The sequence below is a fragment of the Anoplolepis gracilipes genome, chromosome 15 (genome assembly GCF_047496725.1).
Source record: "Anoplolepis gracilipes chromosome 15, ASM4749672v1, whole genome shotgun sequence".
NCBI lineage: Eukaryota > Metazoa > Arthropoda > Insecta > Hymenoptera > Formicidae > Anoplolepis > Anoplolepis gracilipes.
In genome coordinates this window covers 2,662,460-2,678,819 of record NC_132984.1, presented here as the reverse complement: position 1 = coordinate 2,678,819, position 16,360 = coordinate 2,662,460, and the positions used below count along the sequence as shown (strand labels likewise).

At 35.6% G+C, this 16,360-nt stretch overlaps 1 protein-coding gene across 3 annotated transcripts in view; it reads left to right on the top strand.

Moving 5' to 3' along the window:
- The window catches only part of Sk (small conductance calcium-activated potassium channel), a 132,326-nt gene that overhangs the window by 48,208 nt on the left and 67,758 nt on the right, over positions 1 to 16,360 (top strand). For 2 of the 3 annotated variants that reach the window (XM_072907226.1, XM_072907227.1), the window contains exons 3-4: positions 4,543 to 4,813; positions 15,055 to 15,294. In XM_072907226.1, the coding sequence (XP_072763327.1) occupies positions 4,543 to 4,813; positions 15,055 to 15,294 (511 nt within the window). The remainder of the gene's footprint in view (positions 1 to 4,542; positions 4,814 to 15,054; positions 15,295 to 16,360) is intronic. The other variant, XM_072907228.1, reaches the window with a different exon arrangement.

The following is a 16,360-nucleotide window of genomic DNA, read 5'->3' as shown; positions in this document are numbered from 1 at the left end:
ACGATATATCAAAACATATTAAGAGTCATATTTTTTTATAGCGTTCAGTTTATCTTGCGAGCATTATTAATGCTAAACGTATGGCAATTGTATTCAGTACATACATGTTTAGGAATATTTTATTGTATCTTATTTTTCTCACTCACACTTGATATAGATACGTAAATAGAAATGTTTTATCTATATATGTGAATATATTAATATCGCAGTAACATTTATTTTTCATAAGCAAATTACTGTGCCGCGCGATATTTATTATACACATATAATAGCTGTTTAAAAAATGAAAAATAACGAGTGCTTCGTAATTTAACATATTAAGTACATATGTTTTATGTATACATATAATTGACAAAAGATTAAATTGGAGATATAAAATATTTAAATTTTAAATGTCAAGCGTTTAAAAAGGAAAAAAAAAAAAAAATAAAATAAAATATAACCGCAAACAGTCGATTACTCTTCTTAATCGCATTCTATACAAATCACTATATATTTTTTATTTTTGTTAAATTGCAGAATAAAATTTGAAAAAATTAAACTCGTTTAAAATGCACGTTGATCGCGGTTGTTTTGTACTCATATTGCAACACGTGCTGAAAGAAAAAATGAGATTCATATTTTATTATACGTACATAATATGTATTATATTTATATTTTTAATGTATAATGGGAGTTAATCCAGGAAAACTTAACACGTGTTTAAAAAAAAAAAAAAAAAAAAACGGCAATTGTACAAGTTCAAGCGTGGAAAGTTTTGATTCGTAATTGGCAAAGTTTAACTACTCCGCGAACAGTAGGCTGCCTTAAACTTGCGTTTAGATGTAATGGAACTGGAGCGAATAGTTGCAGACGGAGTTCTCGATTGGAGACGAGCACGAAACACACATGAAATTCGCTTCACAAATTTCCGATGTCAATTATGATTTTAATTTTCTTTTATGCCAGTAGCATGAATTTATCCTGTACGTTTATTCAGCATCGACACGTCATTCTCGGAACGATAATTTTCCGAATGTCATATAAAAGATTTCCAATATTTATTGAATAATGTATCTCGTCCCGGACATATTCGGCTTTACAATTTTCGTTATGTATGAAAATGTACTCTCTCTCTCTCTCTCACTATATATATATATGTATATATGCGAAGAGAAAAATCTTTTAGAGCGTGCGATTTAATTTTTCATTGCATGAGAGGCTCTGAAATTAAAGGATTTTTATCTAAAGTAGAGAAGAGAAGAGAGAGGGGAATCTATTCGCGGAATAGCTGCGCGAATCGGCCACTTTTATCTAAGTGCGCCCAGCAATTCACCGAGAATCACCGTTCTTTCTCGGAGAAATGCGTTGCTCTCGAGAAAATGCGACATCTCTGTTTCCTTAGAAGAGGATCGCCCAGACGGAACGGGTTTGTACTTTCTTTCCTTTTGGCCGGTCTAAGGAAATTCCTTGCCTCCCCCACCCCTCCCCCACGTGTTCGCTGCCATCGCGAGTTTTCTAGGACGGTTTCTCGGGTCGAAAGTTGAGCCGCGGAGATTCACGTGGTCTTGCAACTCGCGTTCGAAGACCGAAAGAAATATACGCCGGGGATTGTCAGGAAGATAAAGAAACGACGTATAAAAAAATGTCGTTACTCGAATGTCGAGAACTTCCGATGTAAAAAATCGCAACGTTGATCTTTCCTTTTATTTTACGATCTTTTTTTGTCCCCCAGCCATATTTTAGCTGGTTTTGTTAGTTGTGAGGCAAAATTTATTGCAAGATTTTCTATCTTTTCTTTATTCTCAATTTTTAATAAATATTGTATTGAAATGAAGAAAAAGTTAATCAAAGAAGTGATTAAAGTTCAATGAAAATTAATGAGCTGAGGCATCAATAATAATTATATTCTTAAGATTGAAAAAAACTGTAATAAAAGTTTGAGGGAAGAAGGTTTAAACATTTAATACAATAGCAAGCAACACTTTTAATTTCAAGTTTGTCGTATTTTTAAATTTCCATTTATTAAAGCTTACGTATCACAAGAGTTTCAATAAAAAAAAAACTTCTTCCTCTGAAAGATTTTATTGGTGTATAAAATTCCTAACAGATTATACACAAGACTGTTGAATGATATTATATCGTTGTCGATATAGTGTTGTCGTTGTATCATATTCATTTATCAAAAAACTTACGCATTGTAAACACATCTTTTATACTTGTGACATAGAATAAGTATATTGAATCATGAATAAAAGATCCATTGTTATCCCAAAAAGCCATTCAGAGGCTAAGGGACTTCAGTTTTCACCTAAGGTCGAAGGTGCGACAGTTAATGATATCTCTAGACGACAGTCTCACCATCTGTTCTATAAAAGCCGAGGACTCTTGGCTTAGGGTGCTTTCAGACAAAGAGAACGCTAGTCATATTCTGTACATATTCTAACGACAAAATTGAATTACTCGTATTCAACCAACGGTGTTTGCCAGAATCTCAGTAATTTCATTAACAATTTCATGTATACTCTGGTATCCTAGAATTGACGTATATTACATTTCTATTGTGTTTTCCTAGATAAATTTCCTAGAATTTAATAGATTAAATTATTTTATAATTTTATAACGATCTTTGTGATTACCTAAAAAACAAAATTTTCGTTAAAATGAAATATTGTTGAAATTAAAATCGAAGAGAGACATTTATCAGATTTAAATTTAGAGAAGCTTGTTAATTTATCACTTTGTTTATAAATCGAAAATTATCGGTGTGTTCGAATATCAAAATAATCATTATTTCAAATATTTGTGAAAGGTACCTTTGAGACACTATATATGCCACCAATTTAGCGCGGCAACAGTTTTCAGTGAAATTAGTCCGTGGACGGGTGGCCGTGTGCAATATTGGATAGCGTATTTGAGACTGTCAATTCAACTTTATAGTTTACGTCAGCCATAAAATTGTACCGACTATAAGCGGTACGAGAATAGCCGATTACAGCGATATTATATTTTTGAATTAACAAATTACAAATTGTTCAACTTTTTTTTATTTAATATTTTTTATTGCATTAACTCGCTTAATCGTTGAGTTAAATATATATTTAAATAATAGCTTATGCTTAACATTCTACATGTAAAAAAATGATTTTTAAAATAAAAAGCATTAGAAAGCATTGTCAATATATAAAATAGTATATACGATATTAAATTAAATTATATGTTAAAAGTAAAGGTTATTTCATTTTTATTTTATTATTGTACGAATAAAGTAAAAAGTAAAAAATTAATAAAATTTTTTAATAGCACTAGAAAATAAATTAAGTCAAATTTGAAAATTTAAAGGATACCTACAATTTTCAAAGAAGGTTCTCTGACATAAGCTTATACTCTTGTTTGACATATTTACCAGGAAATGTATCTCTCTCAAAAGAGAGAGAATTTTGCTAATTTTGCTAGGAATCAAATATCTCAGTAGACGAGTTTATACTCGCTTGAAGGATCGTGAGATAGCTTTACTTTTCTGGAGATAAAAATGATAAAGAATTGACAGACTTAAAAAAGGATAACTGAAAAAATTGTATTCGAAATGTATGCTTTATAAACTTTCTTAATAAATAAGGATATTTCCTTTTTTATACGTGATACTTTTGGAATGTCTTATTTATAAACCAACAAGTTAAAATTATATATTTAATTTGTCAAAGTTTTAATAAAAAGAAAATATTCAATTAAAATTGTTTATTGTTATCATTGGGATTAATAATCTCAAATATTAAATAATATAATAGTAAGAAAATATCCCATTCAGTATATGTATATTCTTACCTGTTAAGAATATCTGAAACTACTCTTTAGGGGATTTCTCTCCAAGGATCCTTTTGGCTTACTTAGAAAGATAAGTAAAATATTCTTAAGATGAGAATACATTTTTTTAGTGCATATCTCAAGATTATAAATTCGAAAATCCTAATTATAATACTTTCTTATCAATCTATTCAAAGAGTGGAAGAGCAGGAAAGAACGAAATTCTCGCAAAACATTTAGTAAAATTGTCGTAAATTGATTTTATAAATTATTTTTTTCATTAGTGAAAAAATTATATTTTCATCTTCAGAATATTTCACTTATCTTTCTTTTTCTAAAATAAGCGCCAAGAGGATTTTCTTACAATTAATTTAAAAAAGAAATTCTTTAAAGATAAATATAGAAGTTTCAGCTGTTCTTAATAAATTAGATTATATTCTAAATAGGGAATATTTTCTTATCATTCTACTATTTAACATTTGAGATTCTTAATCCCAACGACAATCCTTGTGGCGCTTATTTAAAAAAAAAAGATGACAAAGATAAGTGAAATAAATCTTCTTCAAATGAGAATATAATTTTTTAGCTGACAAATTTGTCGTTAATTAACAAATACGTGAGTCAGCGGCAAAAGGTGAGACGGTCAAGTGAAGCTCTTTCGAACTCGAGAGAGATCTTAGGAGAAAAGAAAAAGGGCTCGGAAGATGCTCTGAGATCTTTCCTTCCCGTTCTCAGAGCGGATGTTTTCTGTTGCCGAAGGGAGAGCGTGAAGAGCGGCCACCACTGCTGCCCGTGTCAGGCGCCGCCGCCGCCGGTGCTGGTCACCACGTCGCCCAACGCGCGCATAATACGGCAGAGCTCGCAGCCGGAGGCGTCCGCGTGCTGCTGCTCCGGCTGTTGCTGCCCGCTGCACACCGGCGCGGCGCCGAGCGCCGCCTCGCTGCGGCAGCTACGCGAGCCGGGTGACGGGATCGCCGGCATCGCCGCGGACTCGCTGCGGATCAATGGCGGCATACGACAGTTCCGGCAGGTAAGCCAGCAATTTTCCGGCTTCCAGTCTCATCGGCGAGGCCGAGTCTAACCACACGCATACGCACCGTTCGTGATGCAAGAATACCCCGTCAACGCGATCGTTGCAATTTTTTAAGCCAGAGAATTAATTTAATTTTATGAATTTAACGAGAGAATGTATAATGAGTTGTTAGTAATATTAAAGTTTAATTTTGATGACTTTTTTTTATCACTTTCATGGCGCTATATATGTATCAGCTCTCATAAATATTTCTTGATAAACGTGCCAGAGAATTGAAATTAATTATGCGATAAACTTAATAAGAGCAGAGCAAGCGCGGAGTAAATCTCATATATATATATATATACGTATGAACAAAGATTATAATCCAAAATGAACGTTTAATTAATCATGCTGTAATTATAAACTGAAATAGGTATTCTTATATCATGGACAAAGATTATTACCTGTGCGCGGTACAGCACCACCGAACCACCCCTTTATACCGCGACCCTACCTCCCCCATGACGCTCCCACACACGTGTCTCTATTTGCTCGCCTTTCTCTCGTGTTCTGTTTGTTTTCACTTCCCCGAGTTTGTGAAGAAAGAGGAAGAGAAAAGATTGCATTTAATTGGTAAACGGTTTTGTTGAATGAGGTCGGAACGAATCTCGACGGAATATCTCATTGTTACTTAAGCATCTTTTTCCGGGAGATAAAAGGACATCTAACAGAGACATTTTTGTAACAGGTTTTTTTCCCCCAAGTTTTCCAGACTTCTTTTGTATTATTTCATTTATGGTTTTGTTTTATATAACTGCCGTCTCTCTTTTCTTGGTAAAAAAAAATTTTACAAGGGAGAATACATATATATATAGATCTAAAGAGGTAGATAAAATTTGTAAGAATTTTTGAATTTCGTATAAACTATCAAGTAAAATACAACAAAGATTGATATTAAATTTTAATTATAGTTGCAATAATTATAGCTTAATTTTATTTTCTCTTCCTCTCTCGTTCCTTCAGCTTGTCTATTGTCTTTTCTCCAGTTTTATTTCCTGTTTGCATGTTTCCATATACGTGTTCTCATCTTCTTCATTGTTTGTGTCTTCAGTGTCATTGTTTTACTGTCAATTTGCTCAACTTTTTTTATCGATGTTTTTTCCACTCGTTACATTCTTACTCGTATGTCACATGTCTGTATGTTCGTGACGTCGTTTGTGTATCGAATGTGTATTGTGTAACGTTTCTTGTCTTTTTCTCTCTTTCTCTCTTATCGTTCGTTTGAAATCGTTTCGTCTACTACGAGAGAGACAGATCTCTCCCTCTTTTATTCTACAGCTCATCCCACATCCCACAGCTTTCTTTTCACCCCCTCGCTAGGGAGATTTACCGGCGTAAAGTCCGGTGGAATTGTAAAAGTGTGTAAAGCGCCGAGAAAGAAGGATGTACACAGGTTTTATAGGATCGAAATTTACAGCGTGAGCTTTACGAGAGTGCGAATTGCTTTGCTTTCGTTACCAAGAAGATCCGTGACGACTCTTTCCATCTTGATCTTATCGTTATTCGTTGAAGGTTGAAGGTTTGCCATGGCATGCGATAAGGAGGATGCCTGTTGACTGAGGTTTCACGTGCTTCATTTTGTGACTCGTTGAGTCTCCTTTTTTATTGCAGATTTTTTTCATGCAGATCATCTGCGTCTATGGATCGAAAGATTGTGCGGCTGCAAAAAATTATCATTTTGCGAATTTTTAAATTTGCAGATCAAAAAGTTTCATTCGAAAATTTACAAAAATCAAAAATTTGTAATTTATTGAGATCCAGTGATTTGATAAAATATCCAAGATTTTTTCAAACTAATAAATTTTTAAGTAATAAATAGTTTGATATTCGAGAAAATGCATATTAAAATACAAAATTTTTTAAATTACACAAGTATTCTCATAGAAAGAAAAGAAGCAAGGCTTCGAGAAACGTTTTGCGGATCGGAGAGATATCGAACTTAATGAATTTGCAAATCTTCAAGTACAAGAAATTAAGATTTTTGGATTTAGGAATCCAATCGATATGCAGTTAACATGACAAATTAATCGCGAAAGATAGAAATTTATCTGTAAAGTACTTTTATCGGTGGAGGGTTTGCCTGTCGCCATCTGGCGGAGGGTGCAAAGAACGGCAGAGAGCCGCCCTTAAGTGATGTAGCTAGAGAATTATACCGGCGGAGAACATCAACAGTCGTTTGCTCGACGTTCGATACCTTACTCGTTGGATTTTTTGCCTCGTTGTCGTAGAATCCTACCGCGATACAGATGGCAGTTGTTGTAAAAACAATCCTCTTGAAGAGATTCTGAGCTTGAGTGGTGGCGTCTTAATTTTTTTTTTGACCGGGAGACGAGAAATATTTATTCTAATTTTTTGTATCTATGTGTGTGATAAATACATAAAAAAGTGGAGTATAATAAAATTAAATATTTATGAGTATAATATAATTAAATATTTTTTATCAGCAAATTTTAGATGCTTCGATGAGAGCTGAATAAATTCTGAAAAAAAAAAGTAATTACGTAAACTTTTTCCGACTAACAGAATATCGAGATTCGTAAATTAATTTGTTTTTTATATTTCTAAATAATTACAATTCTCAAAATCATCATTTATTTGATTTATCGCATAAAATATTCATATAATCAAACCTTTCATTAAATTTCTTTTAAAGTGGCTCGAGTACCAAAATACACGATTTTTTTGTACGATTGTTTTTTTTTTTTTTTCCTTTGCGCGAGACACTCAATGTGTAACAGTCTCGCTCTATTTTTTTCTGGTTATATAATTTGCTTAGTTTCTAGAGTGGAAGTCCTCTCGGACAAGAACGCAAACTGAAATTTCCGTCATCATTAAACGAGATTCGCGTCGCAAAAAGGGACTGAAAAGGGAAAGGAGGTTGGGGAATAGGGACAGCGGGGAACATTTCTCTCGACATTGTTAGTTTAATTATATCTCCTTGGCACATCGAAACGCGCCTGCGGGGTGAAGGTCCTTTCGCTAGTGAGGCTCTCCTATCGGTGCTTTTGGCTGTTGGCCAACCAGGGTACGTTCTCATGCATGCAATGGAGATTTGCTACGACGAGAACCCCTTGACATTTTCCCACGAGTCGGGCAATCATTGGGAAATGCAAAATTGGCCAATTAAAATAAATATATATGTGACACAGATAATGCATGTTATATATTTATAAATGTATTCTCTCTCGATCAATCTCAATCATTGTTTCAATTTATTCATATGATTTTTGCTCTTTTCTCCAATTCATCATATGTGTGAAATATTTCAATTACAATCTATTACTTTCTTATCGGTATTATTTATAAATTAATACATACACATGTAATTCTCTAAAATTATATATATATTTTTTTTTCGTGTTAAATATATTATAAAATCTCACAAAACCATCGAACGTTTCTTCGATTTTACGATAGAAATTATTTTTCATTCTCATTGTAAAAGGATTAAGTACAATGTCGAGCAATTCGTTATCGGCAAAATATTGGAGAAAGTTTGTGAAACAGCATGTTCATGTAGCGACACTTTTGCCTTTGCATTTTGATCACGTGTGAACGATTGCAGTCGTACGTTTTTCTCGATCGTGTTTTATGTTTTTAATTTATTATGAATTTAGATACACGTGACTAGAGAGAGTGTACTATTTTTCGCGACTGTGAAAATCGAGTTTTCACTTGCAATCGTGTTTTTGCTTGAAAGCAATGTCGCTGCGATTTTTCGCCACACAGTTTTTTCAATTTCTTTTTTTCACTCATGTGTTGGCGTTTTGATATCAAATAGTTCGTATTGTGCCAAATCTAGACGTTATATAGAACTTTGCTTAGTTGGGTGGAAAAAACACACAAGAGTTTATTATTCTGATATTCTGTTATTATACTCGTATCGATTATTTCTTTAAAGAGCAATAATTGTGTAAAATTTCATTATAAAATAGTTTTTAATCAATTACAATAGATGATATTTTTTAAAAAAATAGATCGTTACTGTATATATAAATATTAACAAGATTTTTTCTAATAGACTGCCGAATGTTACGTGTACTTTTTTAATATAAAATTATTAATCAAATATAATTTTTTTGTCGCGAGAAGAAATAAAACATCGATGGCACAACACTTTTTTTTTAAATTCAAACAAAATTGCAAATTGAATTATATTTTTACAAATATGCGAACTTAGTAAGTTTCTCTCTCTCTCTCTCTCTCTCTCGCTAACGAAACTATTCTAAAATTATTGGTTTAAAATTCAAAGCCGACAAGAAACAGGTCCAGGCATGCATATCTGCAACTCGCAGCGCATACTAGCGCTTACGTGTTGGATACATAATATCGTGCAATTTCCAGGACATTCTATCTCCTGCTTAACGACCGGAGAAGAGTATCCCATAGCGGTCCAAGGTGTGAGATTTTTTTGCTGACCCTGACAATCTGGCACTTTTGTGATTACACTCGTGATCAACTCTTTTATTGTTCACTTAGACCTGCGCGCGTATCTCAGAAATTACCATACATATAGATGAGAAAAATAATTATTTAGACAAAAATTAATTTTTTTTTTTAATGATTTAATGCTGAAATTTAATCAAATTTGAAACAGCTTATTTTTTCAATTACAACAATTTTAATGTAATAGAGTTTCACTTTTAATTAGGAAACTTTTTTTATTTGTGATTAAATTGCAAAAATCTTAATATTGAAAATTTTCTCGAGCAAAAGCTGGCTGCGAATTGAGTAGAAAGTGTAATAAATAATTGGAGCAACGCGGCGAGTCCGTATATTAATCCTCATTAGTTAATTAATTGTTAAGTAATTGTGCGAAATGGAGGGCATGCAGGCGCGATGAGATGTTCGACGTTGTTTCAAGAGCTTTCGCAGGCACCACCTTCAGCATCGGTTTTCTATTTGTCCTAAAGACTCTCTCTTGCTCCCTCTCATTATGTGGGATTAAACGGAAAGGATCCGGCCGCGAGCTTTTTCCCCGCGGGACCTCGAATTTGAATCTTTCATTGCGCGTTCCGCATATATTAGCTCGCGGAACTTTTAATTTCGCGCCCGTCCCGTAAGGATAATAGCCCGCATTTGCATAAGGATAACTTTCAGCCGTTTCGCGCTCCAAACTATTCCGCGAGATCACCGACCGTGTTCTTAATCGGTGGAAAAATACTGTCGAGATTGTAAAAGATAAAATATAATGTACATTTTCCGCTTGTATCTTGGCACGCGCGTTGGGAGAGAATATATTCGAATCATAAATTATTATTATTCCTTTGTTTTCCAATTAATGCAACTCTCTCACGTTTGCGTGATTGATTAATTAAAAGCAGGAAACGATAATTAAAAATCGAGGGGGGGGGCAATTTATACGTTACAGTTATTTAATTTGTTACGTCATTCTTTGCTTACATCATAGTTGTGTTAACCCGAATTGATTGATTTCACGTTCGTACAGACCAGCCTATCCAAGGTCTTCCCCCCTCGAGACGCATTACGCGTTCGAACGGGAAAATATTACGGAACGTTTCTCGGCGCGAAATTTACAGGCTGCCATTTACTTGTCTCCGAGTGGTAAATCGCCGCGCCAGTTTTTCCTTCTTCGGCAGATCGCTTTAGTATTGCGACATCCGTCGGGCGAGAAACGGGGTGGAGGGAGCGTTGGAATTTGCAGTTTACGCCCTCGCAATCGCTCGTTCTCTTCAACTTTGTCGATCGCGGTCGATCGGCAAGGTTCTTCTTTGCCCGCTCGAGATGGGGAAAACTTGATGAAACCAAACTATTCGTCGTCGCGAAGCCAAGTGTATGGCCGGTAATTAGCGTGGCGCGGCTAATTAAGCGGAGAGAAACTTAATCAATGTCTTGGTTCCTTCGGACTCGGTTATTACTCGCATTAATTCCGCGCCCCGCGGCAAGACGCGTCGGTAAATGGAGAGGAGTCAGCGGTAATTTTTCATCGCTCTCTCTGAGCGAATATTAATCGCGACAGAGATGGAACGTCTGTAAAATCACTCGTGTACAATGCAGCGAAATTTATTATCTGTTTTCTAATTTGGTTTATCCTTATGCGAAATTTTATTAATTGCTAATTTCGTTTTCGCGCTAATTTAACGATGAAATTAAAACGTTAATTAAATTCATGTGGGTAACAAGAATATAATACCGATGTGAACCTGGCGCCCGACTTTATGAAAAAAAAAAATTAATAATATAGTTCGTTTGTACGTCGTTTGTACCTGTTTGTACCACACTTTATTTCGTTTGTACCTCAACCGGTTCGGAAATAAAAAATAATCAAAAAATGGCCAGCGCTCGACTTTAAGATATTTTAATTTCATTAATGCCATTCGATAGAGAATCGTTTGTACCTGTTTGTACCTCTTTTCAAATCGTTTGTACCTCAACCGGTTCGGAAATACCACTATTTTTAGTTTTAGAGTTAACGTTATTTTATATATATATATATATAATTACATTTATAATTCATTATAAATTATATATCTTTATTATAAAGAAATGAACCTCGTTGGCCGTTTTGCGATATCTAAAAAAATAGCGGAAATACCGGTATAGCGTTACTCTAAAACTAAAAATGGCCGTATTTCCGAACCGGTTGAGGTACAAACGATTTGAAAAGAGGTACAAACAGGTACAAACGATTCTCTATCGAATCCCGTTGGCCGTTTTGCGATATCTAAAAAAATAGCGGAAATACCGGTATAGCGTTACTCTAAAACTAAAAATGGCCGTATTTCCGAACCGGTTGAGGTACAAACGATTTGAAAAGAGGTACAAACAGGTACAAACGATTCTCTATCGATTGGCATTAATGAAATTAAAATATCTTAAAGTCGAGCGCTGGCCATTTTTTGATTATTTTTTATTTCCGAACCGGTTGAGGTACAAACGAAATAAAGTGTGGTACAAACAGGTACAAACGACGTACAAACGAACTATATTATTAATTTTTTTTTTTCATAAAGTCGGGCGCCAGGTTCACATCGGTGAATATAATACGAAATATTTTTACGGTACGTTGACGATTCGATTTCGATCATCCGTAAAAACGTGTATAATTGCGTGTCGATGTCCCAAATTACGTCCAAAATTGATGACCGAACTCTTTCAGGCAAAAAAAAAAAAAAAAAAAAAAAAAAAGAAAAAAAAAAGATTAAAAATCGTGATGGAAAGGTAATTCGATCCCCTACGAATAAGAGTATCAACCCTCAATAAAGAATCCACAAGAGACGATTCTTCGCGAACGTGATCCGGGTCTTCATTCGGATGTTTCCGAATCGGATTATGAAGCGAAGAAATAGCAATGATTATTCTTCTCATTTCACATTGTATCTCTTCTCTTTAAATATTAAAGTCTTACACTCTGATGTAATGTATACCAATCGGTTTAGAACTAGGAATAATAATCGATTTAAATTCAAGACTAAAAAAAAAGTAAAAATCACTGAAACCTTATTCTTTAGTTAAAAAAAATTTGAATTTAAATAACTTGGATCATTAACATAGATATTTGAAGGCAATGTCTAATTTTAATTATAATATCATGTTTATTCAACAAAATACACGCAATTCTAAAATATAAAAATTGGATATGTAGTAAGAAAATGGATATTTGCCAATGATTTCGATTCGAAATTTATTCGAAAATATATGGCTCGAAGGGAGAGAGTGCGAGTAGTTTTACGACACTCAGTATATAACTTGGCTCACACTTCCGGCCGTCAAAGTTGACGAGTTAACTCGAAACCAAATTTACTCTTCCGGCATCTACCTAGTTCATCGCCGGCCTTGCTCGTTTCGCGAGCGACGATGCGGAAATATACTACCGATAAGATTGGGGTCATTCATCCGTTTCTGTCGTTATCCGACATCGTAAATCTACACGGTAGAATTTCTGGGTTTTCGCAAAAGTATTTCCCGCCCTCGACTTTCTGGCGCGGATCAGCCGGCTTGCCGTTTTCCGGGGCGATCTCTTCGACATCGCATTCGCACATCATTTTCTCTCTCTTTTATCATCTTCAACCCCATCGAGCCTTCTCCGAAGTGCTCTCCTCCGACGTTTGTCGTTCGTTTCATCCCTTCAATTTTATTTAAGCAATCGACCTATCCAGTCTTAGTTTAGCAAACCCTTATGTTGGTTTACATAAAGTCAGCAGAGATAAATCCGGCGTGAAGAATACTTGTTTGCTTCTTGAAGCGAGCGGACTGGTTTGTGTATCTTAAAACTTCACAGCATCCGAGAACCCGCAGCGACGACGATCCTTCAACTTTAAGTTTTAAGAAATTTACAGAATTATGGGGACGGATTGTGTCGACGGTGAAGGAACGAGAGATATTTCTCGGGGTTAGGTCCGAGTCGAACGAGTAGTCCGATGACAAATTATTATTATTTGTTTTTTTCTTTTCAGACAAGTGAAGATGCCAAACTCGTGAAATAAGTCAAGTCTAAAGTACTCACAATCTTGAGATATCGGCGCATAATCGGGCACGTCCCGAAATACAAGAGCTTTCTATTCATCTTGTTGGCCTAGCAATTCGCCTCCTACTTGACTTGTCGATAGCTATGAACAAGTGAGTGCTCGCGTATGGCAACTAGCCTGCGGCCATCCACAACACGAGCTCGTGTATTTATGTGGACGATATCTCTCCGGGATATAGGTACTCTCACTATGCCAGTATGGCAGTATCGTTGCAAACCGGATTGCAAACAGATAACTTGTCGTAGTAAATCATAATAAATGCATTGTGCTATATGCTCTGCTTAAGTGAGAGAAATCTCTACCAGAGCTTTTATTTAATTCAATTTAATACAGCAATAGTATCTAATTATACGTACGTATAATTTTGAACGTTATTAATAATAATTGTATTTTGTAATTACAGAAAAGTTGTTATTTAAAATTCCATGATAAAATTTATTATATTGCTTTTCTTTGTAATGCTCTGACTCTGGTAAATGTTGACAAGCTTGTAACAAAATGCAACGATACTTTTATCGCGTTACGTGCTCGTTACGACGGTTAGTGTTTGTAAGTTTTTACAGCAAGTAACACGCGCACTCGATTTGCTTCTCTGCTGACTTTGCGTAGATTATACAAGCCGCCATTAGTTTAGCAGTAGCGCCGAGCTTAGTAGTCGGCGTAGATGATGCGCGCCTGTTTAGAAATGACAGAAGTAGAGAGCCGCGTGAGCAACGTTAGGACGAATCGTGATAAGGATAAGAAATGCAAGGAGAGAGAATATCTCTTGAGCCATTTGCGCCGCAAAGAGAGAAATCGTCACCTGTCTGTTGTATTTCCGGGCTGGTTGCACCAACGTTGTCTCATTAAATCTCCCTATTATATATCATTTATTCAGTAAGAAGCAGAAAATTTGACTTACTTATCTTCAAAACATATTTTATTACGGTCAAATTATGTGATATAGAGATTACATGGTTTTTAAGAAAAAAAAGGTTTAAAATTAAACGTTAGTTTCAAGGGACTCCTAAAGCTGTTTTATATAACCGACTAAAATCTAATGAAACAATATAATTGCCTAATGGAAAAGCTTTTGTTTTGCAGTTATAAATACAAAATGCGTCGGATTCCCACTTAGGAATTGTATGAATTTTTAGAAATTAATTTAGAAGCCTAGCGAAAAATACTTTTACTTAAAAAACGTGTGTAAAAACGTGTGTTTTCAGTCGATAATAGACAACTTTCGGATCCCATTAACAATCTATTAATTACGATTGATAAAACTTTACATTTCTCGATATCACAGCTACGATTAAAAAGGGACTAATCACAGTTATAATTAATCAAGACTGTCGATATGCAACCGACTGCATATTCGCCATTGATTAAGAGTAATAATTTTTTTTCATCATTTAAATTAAAATCTGAAAAGAGGGAAAAACGATGAGAATGAATTGCAGTTTAATAGCATCATCTCTGAGAAGTCTAACTAAATCTAAAGTAAATTTCCGTAATTAATCGACCGTGATAATTGTCGATTGGTGCAACCTGATGTCCCGTGTCCGTCCACGTGTACTGTCTTTATGCTGTCTTGCACTTGTGATGTCTGTCTCGTCGTCCACGTGCACCGCGACCGCCGCAGGCGACAGGAAAAAGACACACAGAGGTGTATTATTATTACTGTAATCATTATTAACCACGTGTTATCTCGATGTATAACGCGTCCAGTTCCCGTGGTGGTGGTGCAAGTCGTCCTCGTCGACGATGACGACGACGGCGGTGGCGGCGGCGGCAGCAGTGCCCTCCTCCTCCACGGCCGCGGCAGCGGCGTCCGGCACAGCCGCTTCCGGTTCTCAGGGCGGCCAGGGAGTCGTACTCTGTCCACGTACATTGTCGCAGGTGCGACGATCACGACTACGCCGGGCCCTCACCGAGGCGACCGCCGAGACCGTCAACTACGTCAAGACGGTGGGAGATGACGATGTTTTTTTCGCTACCAAAACCCTGTATTGTATATGCTCGTATACCGGGTGTTCCAGATTCACTTTTGCGCTTACCTCTGAAAAGCGTTTTCTCTTCGAAATTTTTTCACTTCGTAATTCCGCATAATTTAATATGCGGCTGAGGGAAAGCGCGTGATTTCTAGGACGCCTTGTATACGAATATGCCTTGTATAATACGTATATGCACATGCACATGTAACGCGATCGGCGACAATATCTGCGGGACGTTCGATGGGAATATTTGACGAGCGTATAAAAAACAATGACGTCTAGTAGAAACGGTCATGCTGTGCTTCTTTCCCTTTTACAGCGTCTACGCTCTATAGATACGCCATAATTTCATTTACGCGCATGTAAAACGTGGTAGAAACTGCCACGTAACGGCGCAATTTGCAGCGTATAAAAACTATTGATAAAAAAAAAAAAATATGGATACCATAAAGAAAATTTACGAAAGACACTTGTTTTTTAATCTTTCATATATATATAATATATGTCTATTATAATGTATTCAGTGATCGAGCATGTGTTAGTCTGTTAAATGTTTTTGTGCAACATTTCTTTTTTCAAAATCTTGGCAAATCTTTTCGAGCAATAAATAATCCTGTCACTACAAACATTGTGAATTGCTCAAATAGGAAGAATGTAATTTATTTCAAAAGTTTTCGTACAGAGATAGGTACTTTTTAAACTTATCTTCTTAATTAATAGGACACAAAGCACCTAACCGTTTATTTGATTACTAATATCTGAAAACGTATTATGCAGATGTAAAAAAAAAAAAAAAAAAAGAGATACGAGAGCTATAAAGAACAATAGCGACTCGCAATAAAACCCCGTGAGTTCTCGCGAGCGTGGTTCGCGTTAAGGAAAGTGCATCTGGCGAATATTGATCGTAACAATCTGCGCTTTACCGCCGCTGCATTCTACTACGCGCGGGGATGCGTTCTCGTAGTAAAGGGCGAAATACGACGCCCAAGAAATAATAAAATCCTTCCCCCGAGCGACGTTGAGTGTAACGCGTGTATACG